The sequence below is a fragment of the Rhinolophus sinicus genome, linkage group LG17, assembly GCF_036562045.2.
Source record: "Rhinolophus sinicus isolate RSC01 linkage group LG17, ASM3656204v1, whole genome shotgun sequence".
NCBI classification, from domain to species: Eukaryota; Metazoa; Chordata; class Mammalia; order Chiroptera; family Rhinolophidae; genus Rhinolophus; species Rhinolophus sinicus.
The window spans coordinates 22,721,217-22,734,036 of NC_133766.1; the positions used below are offsets into that span (position 1 = coordinate 22,721,217).

At 46.0% G+C, this 12,820-nt stretch overlaps 1 protein-coding gene across 4 annotated transcripts in view; it reads right to left on the reverse strand.

Moving 5' to 3' along the window:
* Positions 1-2,824: 2,824 nt before the first annotated feature.
* The window catches only part of MFSD4A (major facilitator superfamily domain containing 4A), a 28,631-nt gene continuing 18,635 nt past the window's right edge, over positions 2,825-12,820 (reverse strand). For 2 of the 4 annotated variants that reach the window (XM_019752490.2, XM_019752494.2), the window contains exons 7-10: positions 10,930-11,077; positions 7,845-7,915; positions 6,522-6,642; positions 2,825-5,220 (exon numbers count right to left, since the gene is read on the reverse strand). In XM_019752490.2, the coding sequence (XP_019608049.1) occupies positions 5,165-5,220; positions 6,522-6,642; positions 7,845-7,915; positions 10,930-11,077 (396 nt within the window). In that variant the 3' untranslated portion in view covers positions 2,825-5,164. The other 2 variants (XM_019752491.2, XM_019752493.2) reach the window with 2 other exon arrangements.

Sequence of the window (12,820 nt, forward strand, 5' to 3'; positions counted from 1 at the left end):
TTTGAATCAATTATTGATTTCTCTCCTCTCACATCTATTGAGATAGTCCTTGTGTATTATATTTTCATCCATGCTAAATGTGGGTAAGGAAAGAGTTCAGTTTTCCCAATGGTTATCGTTAAAACCTGGCCTTAAACTGTTTGATGTGTATCTACGTTAAAATATTTAAAGCCTGAGTTGGGATAGGTAGTGAAAAGGGGAGGCTGTAAAATGATTATTGCTATTAAAAGGAATTAAAGAGAACTGACTGACTAGAAAAAGTATTCGCCATGTGAACCTTCTTTTTATTTTACTTTTAAAATTTATATTTTTAAAAAGTTTTTAAAAATTTAATTAGATTCCTTCATTCTAGCCTTTGTACAAAGCAACTTTTGCTTATTCCTGCTCTAGGCCCCGCTTCTTCATGTAATTTTTGAGATAAGAACCTAGAGACTTCACTTGATTTAGCAAATGAAATTGGGCCTTTTCAGAACTGAGTTGATATATGGGGTGGGGGAAGTGGGGTTAATAGGTAGCAAAATCACATCAGAGAGGTCTGTTTCATATCTTTAGGTAAAAATAACACAATAGAGTAACAAATTGTTCTATAGGGGACAACAGTTTACTCGCCCTGGTGAAATGTCACTTCAGGTGGTGGCGTCACTAAGCAGTGTTCTGTGGAGGACTGCTGGGTTCTCCTAAACCACTGTTTCAAAATATATTACCTAAAGCTGTAGTCTCATGAGGTCAAATAAGTTTGGGAAATGGGGTTGTCACCTCACAGAGATTCAAAATGTATATTAGGTTATTAAAAGCTCTAAGAAGTCCTTCAGTGAAAAAAGCCTGTATATCCACCATTTTCTATCCTTTCTGACTGTTGACATGTCCTCTTGAGAGGCAGTGTCTATTTTGCAATCACTTTCTGTGTATTATAGCTGCATCTAATGACAAACTAATGCCCTAAACATTGGGTAATTTTCCAGAGTTGGCATTATCAGGTAGGAGATAATCATTAACAGTTGTAAGATTTCACTTGTTACTACAAAGCGTCCTCACATTGGAATATGCCCCGTAACTGAAGGGAGTGCGTGACTGTGGCTTCATTTGGAGTAACCTTAAACTAAGGGCGGTGTATAATGAACAGGGAAACAGGAAAGGTCATTTCTGATAGGCAGGAATCATTGGTGTCAATCATTGCCGGAACATCAGAGTTGATTTGATGATTCCCATGTGTTTTAAACACATCATCATTGACAGAAGCCCCTCTCTAGTCAAGGTCACCTTCCACGTTGCCAAATCCAGTGGTTGATGTTTAGTCCTCAGTGGTGGCAGCACTGATGACTTCCTCCTTAGATGCTCTTCACTCTCCTTCCAGGAAACCTGTGTTCTCTCCTGAACTGTCTCCTGCTTCTCTGGCTTCTCTCATTTGCTCTCCTGGACCCTATTTTCTCTCAGTGTTGGAAGAACTGCAGGGTTCTTCCCGTCTCCACATTCACTCCCCCATGGTCTCATTCAGTCCCGCAGCTCACAGCTCTAAACGCTGTGTTTATGTGACCGTGAAATCTGTATCTCCAGGCAAGTGTTTTAAGCTCCAGACTTGTATATCCACTAGCCTTGAACCCAAGATAGCACGTCTGAGATAGAACCCTTGAGCGTCCCCATTGTCTTCCAGTGTTAAAAGGCCTCATCATATACCTGCTTACTCAAGTCAGATTCAGCCTCGATTTCCATCTTTACACCCTACACCCAACTCATCAGCAAATTCTGTCAGTTTGACTTTCAAAATACATCTTTAATCCAACACTGTCCAAGCCACCGTCTCCTCCATAGTTTATTGCAATTATACTCTTACTTGTGTCCCCAATTTCATTCTGGCCCCATGTTTTCTCCACACACCAACCTGAGGATCACTTTTAAGCATGTATGTCAGATGTCCCTTGCCTGCTCACAACTCGCCTAATAATTTTACATAACTCAAAAAAAAAAATCCACATTCCTACCATGGCTCATGATCTGGCCCCTCGCTTCTCCTCCAGCCTATTCCCTGCCTCTCCCCGTCCCTCACTGCACTGAAGCCACACTGGCTGGCTTGCTGGTCCTCAGATGCTACAAGCATATTCAGTCTCAGGCTTTGGACTTGCTGTGTCCCCTGCCTGATACGATCTTTCCCAGGTAGTTACTACTGCTTGTCACTTAGGTTTCTGCACAAACGGACAACTTAGGAACGTCTTCCAGATCATCTCTTGACATTCCCTATTGCTACCCCCTGCTGTTTTTCTTTCACTCAATTATCCCTCATCCACGTTATCTCTGTTCACCGTCTCTGTCTTCAACTGCAGTGTAATCTCTGAGGCAGGCACTTCCATCTCATTTTCTGCTGTGTCTGCACCTAGATCCGTGCCTTGAGCATAGCAGGTGCTCAGTCGATCGTGTTAAGTGAATAAATGAATTCTCTCAAAGACCTTTTTGTCACTATGTCTTCCTCTAGTGAATCTGGTGTACAATGGGTTAGATTGCCACATCCAAATAGCAGAGGGAAATGTGGGAACAGGGTGACTCTACAGCACTCAGAAATATCAAAACTCTTTAAAGGAGATCAGGGAAAAAGCCATACTTGGTGTGCAACTGACTGCAGTGTGGTGTGAAAACCTATCCTCCTCCTCGTATTCTGATTGTGTGTAAGGGGACAGTGGTTCTCAATCCTGTCTGTGAGAGTTTCGTTTCTTCTAAAATACCAGCCATGTGAACCCACAGTATGAGAGAGACGTGTCTTCGGGGAACATTTGGTCATTTGTTTCTGGGCTTATATAAAAGGAGCAATTGTCTTTGATTATAGATAACACACTCAATTTAAAATATTTTATTTTAGAAAAGGCACTCTTAGATTTGTTTCAGTCATTTTTTATATTCACAAGTTAATCACCATCACCTTAGATGTAGCCATTGATTCTTCTAAATCTGTATAAAAAAGTGGTTTTCTTGAAAAACCACAAGAAAAATACAGCCGTTTTTTTCTTGCTCAGGTCAGTCACTCTACAGGTAGGTTGCACATGTAAGATTGGCTAGCATCTAGTACTTTTAAGTATTTACAGACATAGTAAAACTATACCCCTAGGCCACCAGCTTTCAAAGGAATTTGGATCTATTTGAATTACAATAAATACGTACCAAACATACGAACAATTTCTAAGTTGCTTATAAGGATGTTTTAAAAATAAAAATTGCTAACATTTATTAAGCAATTCCTGTATCAGGCATGTGATAATTGCTTTACACAAATTCACTTAATTCAGAATTCCTTTGAGGTAGGGTAAGGATTTTTGAAATGTCATTTTACAGATTTAAGAAAAAACCAGGCTGGAACAGCCTCCATGATCTGCCCAGGACCACGGAGCCCGAAGGTGAGTCCAGTGCTTGAAGCAGGTCTCAGCAGCCAGATCGTCATCACCACACCTGCTGCTGGCAGATGGCGCTGGCTTGCGTGACAGTGCCTATAGTTCCAGGACAGACCTTTTAATGATGGGCACGTGAACCACATCACTTGGACAGATTGCTAAGAATCATGCTCCACTTACTTTTTATGTGTGTCTATTTGTATGTACACAGAGAAAGTGCAGGTCAACTAATAAACACAAGTCACTGTAATGGCCATTTCACCACCTACAGTGGTGTTCGAGTCCTCTTCTTTCCAAGTCGCTGAGTTTGCCTTCTCTGTATTACTGCAGGATGTGCTCCGGACAGGAGCTGTTATTCCTTGGCAGACAGGCACTGCTTTCAGTACATTACACAGCTTGAATTGTTCAGTAGTCCTACTTTTGTTAAAGAACTTGACATGGTATTCAGGCATACCTCGTTTTACTGTGCCTCACTTATTGCGTTTCACAGATTTTTGTTTGTTGTTTTACAAATTGAAGGTAAGACCCTCCACTGGCAAAAAAGATTACAGCTCGCTTTATTGCAATACTTACTGCAGTGGTCTGGAACCAAGTCTGCAATAAATACCCTTGAGGTATGCCTGTAAAGTGTTTTTCTCTACAGGAGATGCAAAGTTTAAATTAGGTATTTTTGAGAAATTCTTAGTGATGTTTTTAGAACTTTTATAAGCTAGTCAATGTCAGTAAAGAAAAATAGAACATCCCGTTCTCCTCGGCAACTTCTGGACCAATAGCATTGATTACTAGCAGGGGTGTGCTGGTAAAAGTTTAAACAGCTGGCTCTCAGCGGGGCGAGGGCAAGCCATGATTTGTAGCTTTTGCCAATTAATGTGGTATAAATACTCCCACCATGTCTCTTCTCAAGCCACCAATACGTTGTCACTCAAAGTGAAATTGAAAGAGATGCATAGAAGCATCCCTTTATATATATATTATATATTAATATTTCCACCATAGATTAATTGTCATAAACCACCTCAAGAGCATAGACACAGAAAAACTAGTGATGAGTTTTGAGTAGCTATTACCTTTGCTTTTAAAGTAATTTAAAGTGTCTATAATTCAATTTTTAATAATGGCTGCGTTTAACCACCGCTCTCAAAATGAAATGTTCCCAGTCAGCATTTATGAGCTGGTATGAGCGAGCCCCACATGCCACTGAATTAGATCCCAAAGATAGCAAGAGTCAACTTTTCCTTTTGCTGTTTTACATGATGGATGAAGTACTGATAGCAGCAGGAATTGGAGGAACTTTGGACAATTAATAAAAGCACATAAATCTTGTGAGCATGCCACGGAATAACTTGGGGTTTGTTTTGATTAATTTAAAATATATCTACACACAGCAATGATCACTGAGCTTTACAACTTCAACCTATTTTATCAAACTTCAACTAAGAGTGATCTTCAAACCCAGGGTGTGGTCCACGGCAGGAGGGACCAGTGGAGTGAAGCAGGTGGTGTCGCCTTCCCATCTGGGCATCCTGGACAGCTCGTAGGGACAGAGCTTACCAAAAGTGAAGTAGGGAAAAGGAAGGGAACTTGAATAGCCAGTAAACTAATGATTGGCCCAGGGAGGACCCAGGTACCAGAACTCAATTTAATTTCTTACACACGAGTATATAGTGGGGAACATCGGAACCAAAGCGTGGAGAGGTTGCTTCCACTGCCACCCCAGCTTTCTTCCACACATTGGGTCTCTGCTGGCGCTCAAGAGGCTGGATGTCTTCGCCTGTCTCCTTCACCTAGTTTTACCTCTGGTAGCACTCCGAGCTTTCCATTCCAAGTGGTTTGTCCTGGATAAGAACTACAACAGGAAAAAACAGGCAGCACATTTCAGCAGCTCTGATTAAGTTGCATCAATCATCTGAGAGCTTCCCCAGGCTTTTTGTTTGTCTGCTGTTCTATGGCTCCTCAGGGAGCCAAGTGAAAAGTCAGACCTCCTGGTTCTGGCAGACTGTTGGGAGAGCCAGTCTGTTGAGACTAGTAGTATCTGGGCTCAGGGAATATGTATTTCTTTTTGTCTCCCATGAATAAGGAACTCATTAGATGTTACTCATTTGATATTCAGCAAATATTTCTTGCACGGGGCCTAAATGAAGGCTCTGCTGAGCGCTGGGCTAGACAGCAACCGGCCCCCGCTGCCTCAGAAGCTAGACTGTAGTTAGTGCTGATCGGGGCCCCCATTGTTCTTTTGGGACTTTAAATTGATTGTTTAAAGGGTGCCTACTGTGTTTCCCCGAAAATAAGACCTACCCCAAAAATAAGCCCCAGTTAAGATCGTCAGCCAGACGGATGCATTTAGTACGTTATGACGATGTTCCAGAAGATGACATGACTATATTTGAATAAATGTAGATTGTTGTACATGAAAAAATAAGACATCTCCTGAAAACACGCCCTAATGCATCTTTTGGAGCAAAAATTAATGTAAGACCCAGTCTTATTGTCAGGGAAACATGGTATAAGACCCGGTCTTATTATCCGGGAAACACGGTATTGCCACCTGCTGAGAGAGGGGACTGCAGACAGCTGATTGGGTTGTGGGGACTTGAGAGCTCTGGGCAGAAAGGCAGAGGCGCGCTCAGGGTTACGACAGTAGCTTTGGGACTCCCGCTGCCTGGGGTCTCCAGGAGTGAGACTGTTCTTAGGTAGCGTCACTGGCCTGAGGGAGCTTTTCATCGCCACTTGGCCTGAAGCACTTTTTGAAAAAGAGATTTGGACTAGAGTCAAAATCCTAAACTGCAAAGAGATGGCCAGTTAGGCTGCTGGGCCCAATTCTAGCCAAGAAGGCTGGAAAGAGTCTTGGCGCATGGTCCCCTGGCACGGTGGGATGCAGGAAGCCAAGTTCACATCCATGCCCCTCTCCTAATAGAAAAACCATGAGTCAGCCGATCCAGGCCCTCCTGCCCTAACAGCGCAGCACAATCGCGTGGCAAAGCAGGAAGAGGGGAAAGGAAGCTGTAGAAAAATAAACATTTCCTTGCATTTTACTTGGAATAGAACAGCATGGGTGGCGTGCTAAGATCCACAGCATTTCCCACATCTCCCCCCCACCTCCCTTGCTCTGTTTTCTTCCTCTTGTGTCGACACAGATTCTTTCCTTACCTGACGAGCGTCCAGGGTGCATCCTGTGGAAAAACAGGAGCAAGATGTAGAAGGTAAAAGCCAAGCAACCAAAGATCACGCCACAGACCAGGAAACTGTAGCTGCCCTGAGCCTGGAATAACTGCCAGAGGGGAAAACACAGACATACAGGCCATCAGAACCTCACATGAAGATGTATTGGAGGAAGCGGCCTCCGGCCTTTGGCAGGTTTTCCAGGCAAGTTGAGTCCCATCCTAGCAGTAGATAGAAACGTGGGTAGGAGGGATATCTTGGCCTTGTTTCAAGATTATGTTTCTGGAGGAGGCAGAAATCCTGCACTAAGGCAGGGGTTGGACCCAGTGACCCCCGCACTATGTCTGGAACCTGCAGAAAAATCTCCCTGTCTTCCTTTTAAAACTGCAGTCATACTAGGTGTTTTTCTACCCACAAGGCATGACCAGAACTTAGCAGAGAAGGTATATATGTATATATCTATTAGCCTTTTATTATGGAAAATTTTAGCTATTTGCCAAAGTAGCCTATGGAACTCCCATGGACCCATCACCAACTTTAGCAAATAGCACGTTTCCTCCATCCCCCACTGAGGTACACTGACGCACAGCCTCACATCTGTTAGATGCAGAGGGCATTGCAGGATGTAACTCTTCCCCTGCCCAGCAAAGCATAAGCAGAGGAATGGAGAGCAGTGAGGAGGGGCATTTTGGGGGCTGGAAGACTTCAGTTCGGACATCATCCCTGTCAGTTATTAGAAGTGTGACTGACTGAGGGCAAGTCATTTATCTGAGTTTCGGTATCCTACTTTGTAAAAAGGGGAATGACAGTATCTAAATCGTCTTCAGTAAAAAGTAGATGTATTTTTTTTTTGCCCCTGGTGAACACATGAACCGTGGGTATGTTTAATGAAAACTGAGGGAGTCGGCCTGTGATCAGAGCAGGAGTTTGGCAGGAAAGCTGGGCCCCTTGCAGGTGGCCAAAGACTACAGGAGGTAGGATGAGGGAGTGGCCGGTTGAGAAGGGGTGGAAAAAGAATTCTGCAGCTCAAACCCATCCCAGTCTCGGGAGCTAAACAACATTCCCACGGGGCCCCTCTGGCCCTGCTCCCAGACATGACTTGTGTTTGCTTTGGACTATCACATCCCTTCCCAGCTCCAGGTCCCCCATTCGGAGGCTCGGCTTTCATGGCTGGCTTAGAAATGGAAACAGGTAACACAGACAGAGTGGGGCCCTGCTAGCCTGGGTTCAGAAGGTGGTTGGCCGTACCTTCCCACCAGCTTGGAGGAGCGCTCCCCAATTGGTCTCCCGTCCCCCAAGTTTCCCACATACCCAACCAACCAGCATCTGGAGAGACATCTCGCCAACTCCTGCCCCTGTCACCAGCACTGTGGTCGCACAGCCTACCCAAAAGAGAAGGATTTGGTTTAGTAAGAGCAAGTTGAGGAGATAAAAGTCATCTGGCACAATCTAGGTTGTTTCTGGGAAGTCTGGAAAATGGCATGGCTGCCTAAGAGAACGACTTGGGATTCCTAAGATTTCTCCGGCTTTAGCCTTTAATTTTGCTTTGGGGATGCTTCGGTCCTGTTGTCCTTAGGTTCCTTCGTTATTCTGAAGCCTTCAATTGCTCACGATTGTCTTCCTGGTCAATTCCCAGTTACTGAGCCTGCCATTCAGGGCCCTTCCCCATCTGAGCACCACCTACCTTTCCAGAAAGATTTCTCGATCTCCTCAGGCCAGCCCTCTGCTCTGGGCAGAATGTGTTCTCACTGCCCAGGCATTGCCCAGACCAGTCACATCTCATCCATCTGGCAACATGGCACACACCTTCAGAGCCCAAGCTTCAGAGTCAGACTTGGGTTCCAAGCCCAGCTCTGTCACTACTAGCTATGTGACCTTCATCAAGCTCTCCCCTTCTGTAGGCTTGGTTTCCTGCCGGAAAGTGGGCACCACGGCGTGTCTTTCCCAGGGTTGCTGTGTGGATCCCTCTGATGTGATCCATGTAAGTGCTTAGCATAATGCTGGCACATAGTAAACCCTCGAAACCAGGCCAGTTCTCTGCTGAAACCCGTCAACGCTGCCTTCAGGATAGAGTCCAAATGCTTTCATGTGGTTTCCAGGGCCCTTTATAATCTGTCCCTGTTGAGAGTTCAGACTCACCCCTCACACTGCCTGCTCACACTCTATCCTCCAGCCAGAAGCCACCTTCAGTGTCCCGACCCACATACTCACTCTCACCACCAGTCCTGACACGTGTGTTCACTCCTAAACATTCCTCTTCCTCCTCCTCTTTTCAAACTCCTGTTCATCTTTTAAGCCCTAGGTTAATTTCCATCTGTAATCTTCTTCCCCACCCCCAGCACCAAACCTGGATTAGTTCCTCCTCCTCTGTGCTCCATCAGCCGCCGGCACCCTGTGCACCCACTGTCTGTTTACTGGGCAGCCTTCCCCATAAGCTGTAAGCCCGAGAGAGGACTGTGCCTTGAATTTTAGTTCAGTGGCATATACCGCTACTTATTGTCTGCACAGTGGCCAACATATGGGAGACACTGAGTGTTGTTTGAATAAAACAGAGATTTTCTACTTTGGGCTTGAAGTCCCTCTTTTAGTCTCGCTTACATTTATACCTGTCTCTGTGCCTTTGCTCTCACACTGGTCACTGCCCGTCCTGCCCCACCCTTCCCTGGTATGGCTTTCATTTTTCTTTCTGTCTTTCCGAAATCTAGGCCAGCTCACACCCCATCTCCTCCAGGAAGCTACTTCTAGATTCAACACTGGTTACTCCCTTCTCTGAATTCCAGTGGCACCCACTGTCTGCTCCCCTCATTCATTCAAAAACATCCCAATACCTTCTGTGCACCAGGTACTGTGCTAAACACTGAGGGCACTTAGAGGAATGATTAGAGTAAGCAAATATACTGACTGCCTGTTCATCTTGGAGGGACAGAGGAGGAGAGATGGAGTGGAGGGCACTCCAGGCGGAGGGTTCACCATGTACCAAAGTGTGGAGGGACGGGAGTTTATGTGCCATCAGGCAGTCGCCAGCTAGAATGCCAGCTCTGCGGTTCCCCTCTGAGGGTGGGAGGAGGCTGGAGAAAGGAGAAGAGCTTCACAGGAAGACATGAAGGGCAGGACCGGCTCTGTTTTAAAGCCGTCCTGCTATAGCTCCAAGGATGGCTGGTACGTGGCGCTCACCCTGACTCCATGTGAGAATCACCCTGCAACTCCTGACCAATTACATCAGACTTTGTGGAGATGAAGCCCAGGCAGTGGGTTTTGTTCCAAGTGCTCTAGGTGATTCTAATGTGGAAACAGCATTGAGAACCTCTGGTAGAGGCAGTTCTGAAAGCAAGGAAACAAGGCAAGATCTGCCAAGGCAGGGATGGAGGTGATCAGGCACCCTTAAATATTCCAAGCAGGTAAGTGACGATAAAAGCCCAGACTAAGGCAGAGATGGAGAGAAATGATCGAGTTTGAGTGATCGTTTGCAGGCAGAATCAACCAATGTAACTACTTTTATTACTGTTAAACTAACATTTATTGATCACTTAAAACTCGGTGGGATATATATAATGTGTCACATATGATGCCAACATTATTTCTTGACTTCATTTACTCACTTGAGGTTTGGGGATTATCCCTCATTATGGGGAACTGAGGTGGGTGTCGCTCTAATTGATCCGACCACCCCCTCCCCCCATACACCAGTTTCCCCCTCTCCTCCTTTAAAGAAATCACTTATCTTTAATGCTGGTTTTCCAACACTTTAGGGCGTCTCTATTTACTTCTAAGGGTAACATTAACTGTTCAAAACATAATTATTTTTAATTAACTCATTAAAAAAAAAAGATCTGTGGTATATGCATTTGGGAAGCTATAGAAAGGGAAGGAGATTAGTCAAGAGACTTCGAGGTTTCTGACATCAAGCAACCTGTATCACAAGCCAGGTGTGAGTCCTTGTTCTAACCCTGAGTTGAGAACAACATCCATCCGCAAGAACAGTAAAGCGCGGAGGTGCTGTGACTGACAAGGTATAAAACCCCTTTCCGAGGCTGTAACTTCTCCCAGGCCACTTTGCTTTTCTTTGAACTTGGAATTTCCATGCCTGTTACACAAAATGCCAGTTGTGGGTCAGTAGACATTACTACGGAAAAAAAGCAAAAGGAAAAAAGCAGTAAGCTTCTCTGTGGCCTGAAATCACATGATGCAGGTATAATGTTGCCGGGGGAGCTCCACAGGTCAGAACAACCCTCATCTGTGAGCCTGTTCCCACCAGTCAGGGGAGCGTCGTTTCTGTGAGGAGGTAGGTAGGGCAGTGATCTTCCATCTGGAACATCACAGAAAGATGGGGTCTGGGGGAGGCAGTGGCATTGTCGGAGGGAACCGAAATGCCTTTGCTCTCAGCCTGCACACTCACCTTTGTATTGCAGAATGTCCTCCGTGTAGGCTAGCAAGCTGGGGAAGGCGCTACTGAGGAACAGGCCCATACTGGCTGTCCCCACAAACAGGAAGATGACGTTGTAGGGGAAAGCAAGAAGCACCAAGTATGTCACCACCACGCCGACCTGTCACAACAGTGATGGAGGTGATTAGAAATTGGGAAAAGCTGGGCCAAACCAGGAGTCCGCCTGTCTCCCGACTTGGACAGTTCGACCCCAGGAGCAGCGCTGTGACCAGTGTGCCACCCTGTGGAATATGTGGGGACTGCACCTTCCCTAATCTGGTGTCTGACAACCAAGCCCTGAGAATATAAGAAAGCGGGGAGGTGACCCCCCCCACGACCATCTCCGCAAATGGCTTGTCACACACGCTTAAGAAGTGCTCGGTGAGGGCAGACTGCCTGTCCCCAACGTCTTATCTGTAAGCAGAGGGAATTCCATTCAAGTCATCAGCTCTCTGCCCTGCTGGTGCCTTGGTCAGAGTTCGGAGTCCTCCATCTGTCATGAAGAGGAGCTGCTTCTCTTTCCCTAAAAGCCATGAGTTCGCAGAGGACACCTTGGGGTAGCAGGAAAAATGGGGTGGTGGCTGCGGGGGTCCCCAGCCTCTGAGGATCCAGGCAGACCTCCCGGAGGAGGGTCATTGGTTGTGGCAGGCCAGCTTGGCTTCACCCCGTCGCCCCCCACACACAGCACCCCAAATTGTGTTCAATTTTGAAGGGCAGATTGTAACCCATGGTTGGAGGGCCAAGGTGAGGGAGGGCTAAGGTGATGAGCTAATGGACCAGAAATCTTTCTAGTTCAGTCAGAGTCTTTGCCACAGGGGCATATTTTTGTTAAAATAATCCTTTTTCTAAATTCTTTAAAAATGTGTCAGTATAGACAAATTTCCATGCAAAACGCATCTGGGAAGAAACCCAGGCAGCACCGATTTGGAGACAGAAGACGCAGATGTAAGTACCAACTCTGGTTTTGACCAGTTCTGGGGCCTTGAAGTAGCCAATCTCTCTGATTCTTAGCTTCCTACTCTGTAAAATGCGTTACAAAAGCTACACTAAAGAGTGGTGGGGAGATGACAGCAACGCAGGGACTCTTCATGTGTGAAGCTTTAGACAAATATCAGTTCTACTATTTGTGTGAAGCTTTTCATAATGTCTCAGGAGATAAGGAAAGGAAGCCTTGATTGAGTCCTTTCCTCACCTCCTATGTCACAGCCAACCGCAAGGCCTGTCCACTTGACCTCAGAAAACATCTTAGAATGTTCGTACTTCTCCAAATCCATTCTGAGCACCTCGTCCAGGCTCCACCTCTCAGGCCTGGACGGCAATAGTGGCATCTCACTGTCTCCCTGCATAAGTGGCCTCTCTACAGAGCGGAAGTGTGCAGGGCTGGGGTGTGCTTCTAAATGCAAAGCAGATCACGTTATTCACCGCTTAAAACCTAAAGGTCTTCCGCCTCCTTTGAATAAAATCTTTCTGCTCCCCACCCCAGCCCTGCCCACCACACACTCCACCCCCAACCCGCCAAGTTCATTCACCCCCTGGGGCCTCTCAGCCAGAAGTACCCTCTGCCAGGAACACTCTCCCCTCTGCTCTTCACCAGGCTGATGCCTCCTTGGTAGTCAGCTCTCATCTTAGGCCGGGGGCAGAACCAGTGCTCGGAAGGTGCTCTTCTGCTCCTCTCCTACCACCTGCCGTCCCGCTTACAAACCAGGCACATCTCTAGGCTGGCTTTGAGTCACTCTGAAAATCTCCAGACTTGGGGAAGTTTTAAAACATCTAACTCTTATTTCAGCATGGGTGACAGAAGACTGAGCATGTCCAGGGCAAATTAGCAACTCTGCCAACCAATTCTCCTCCCGATCGGTGTGCC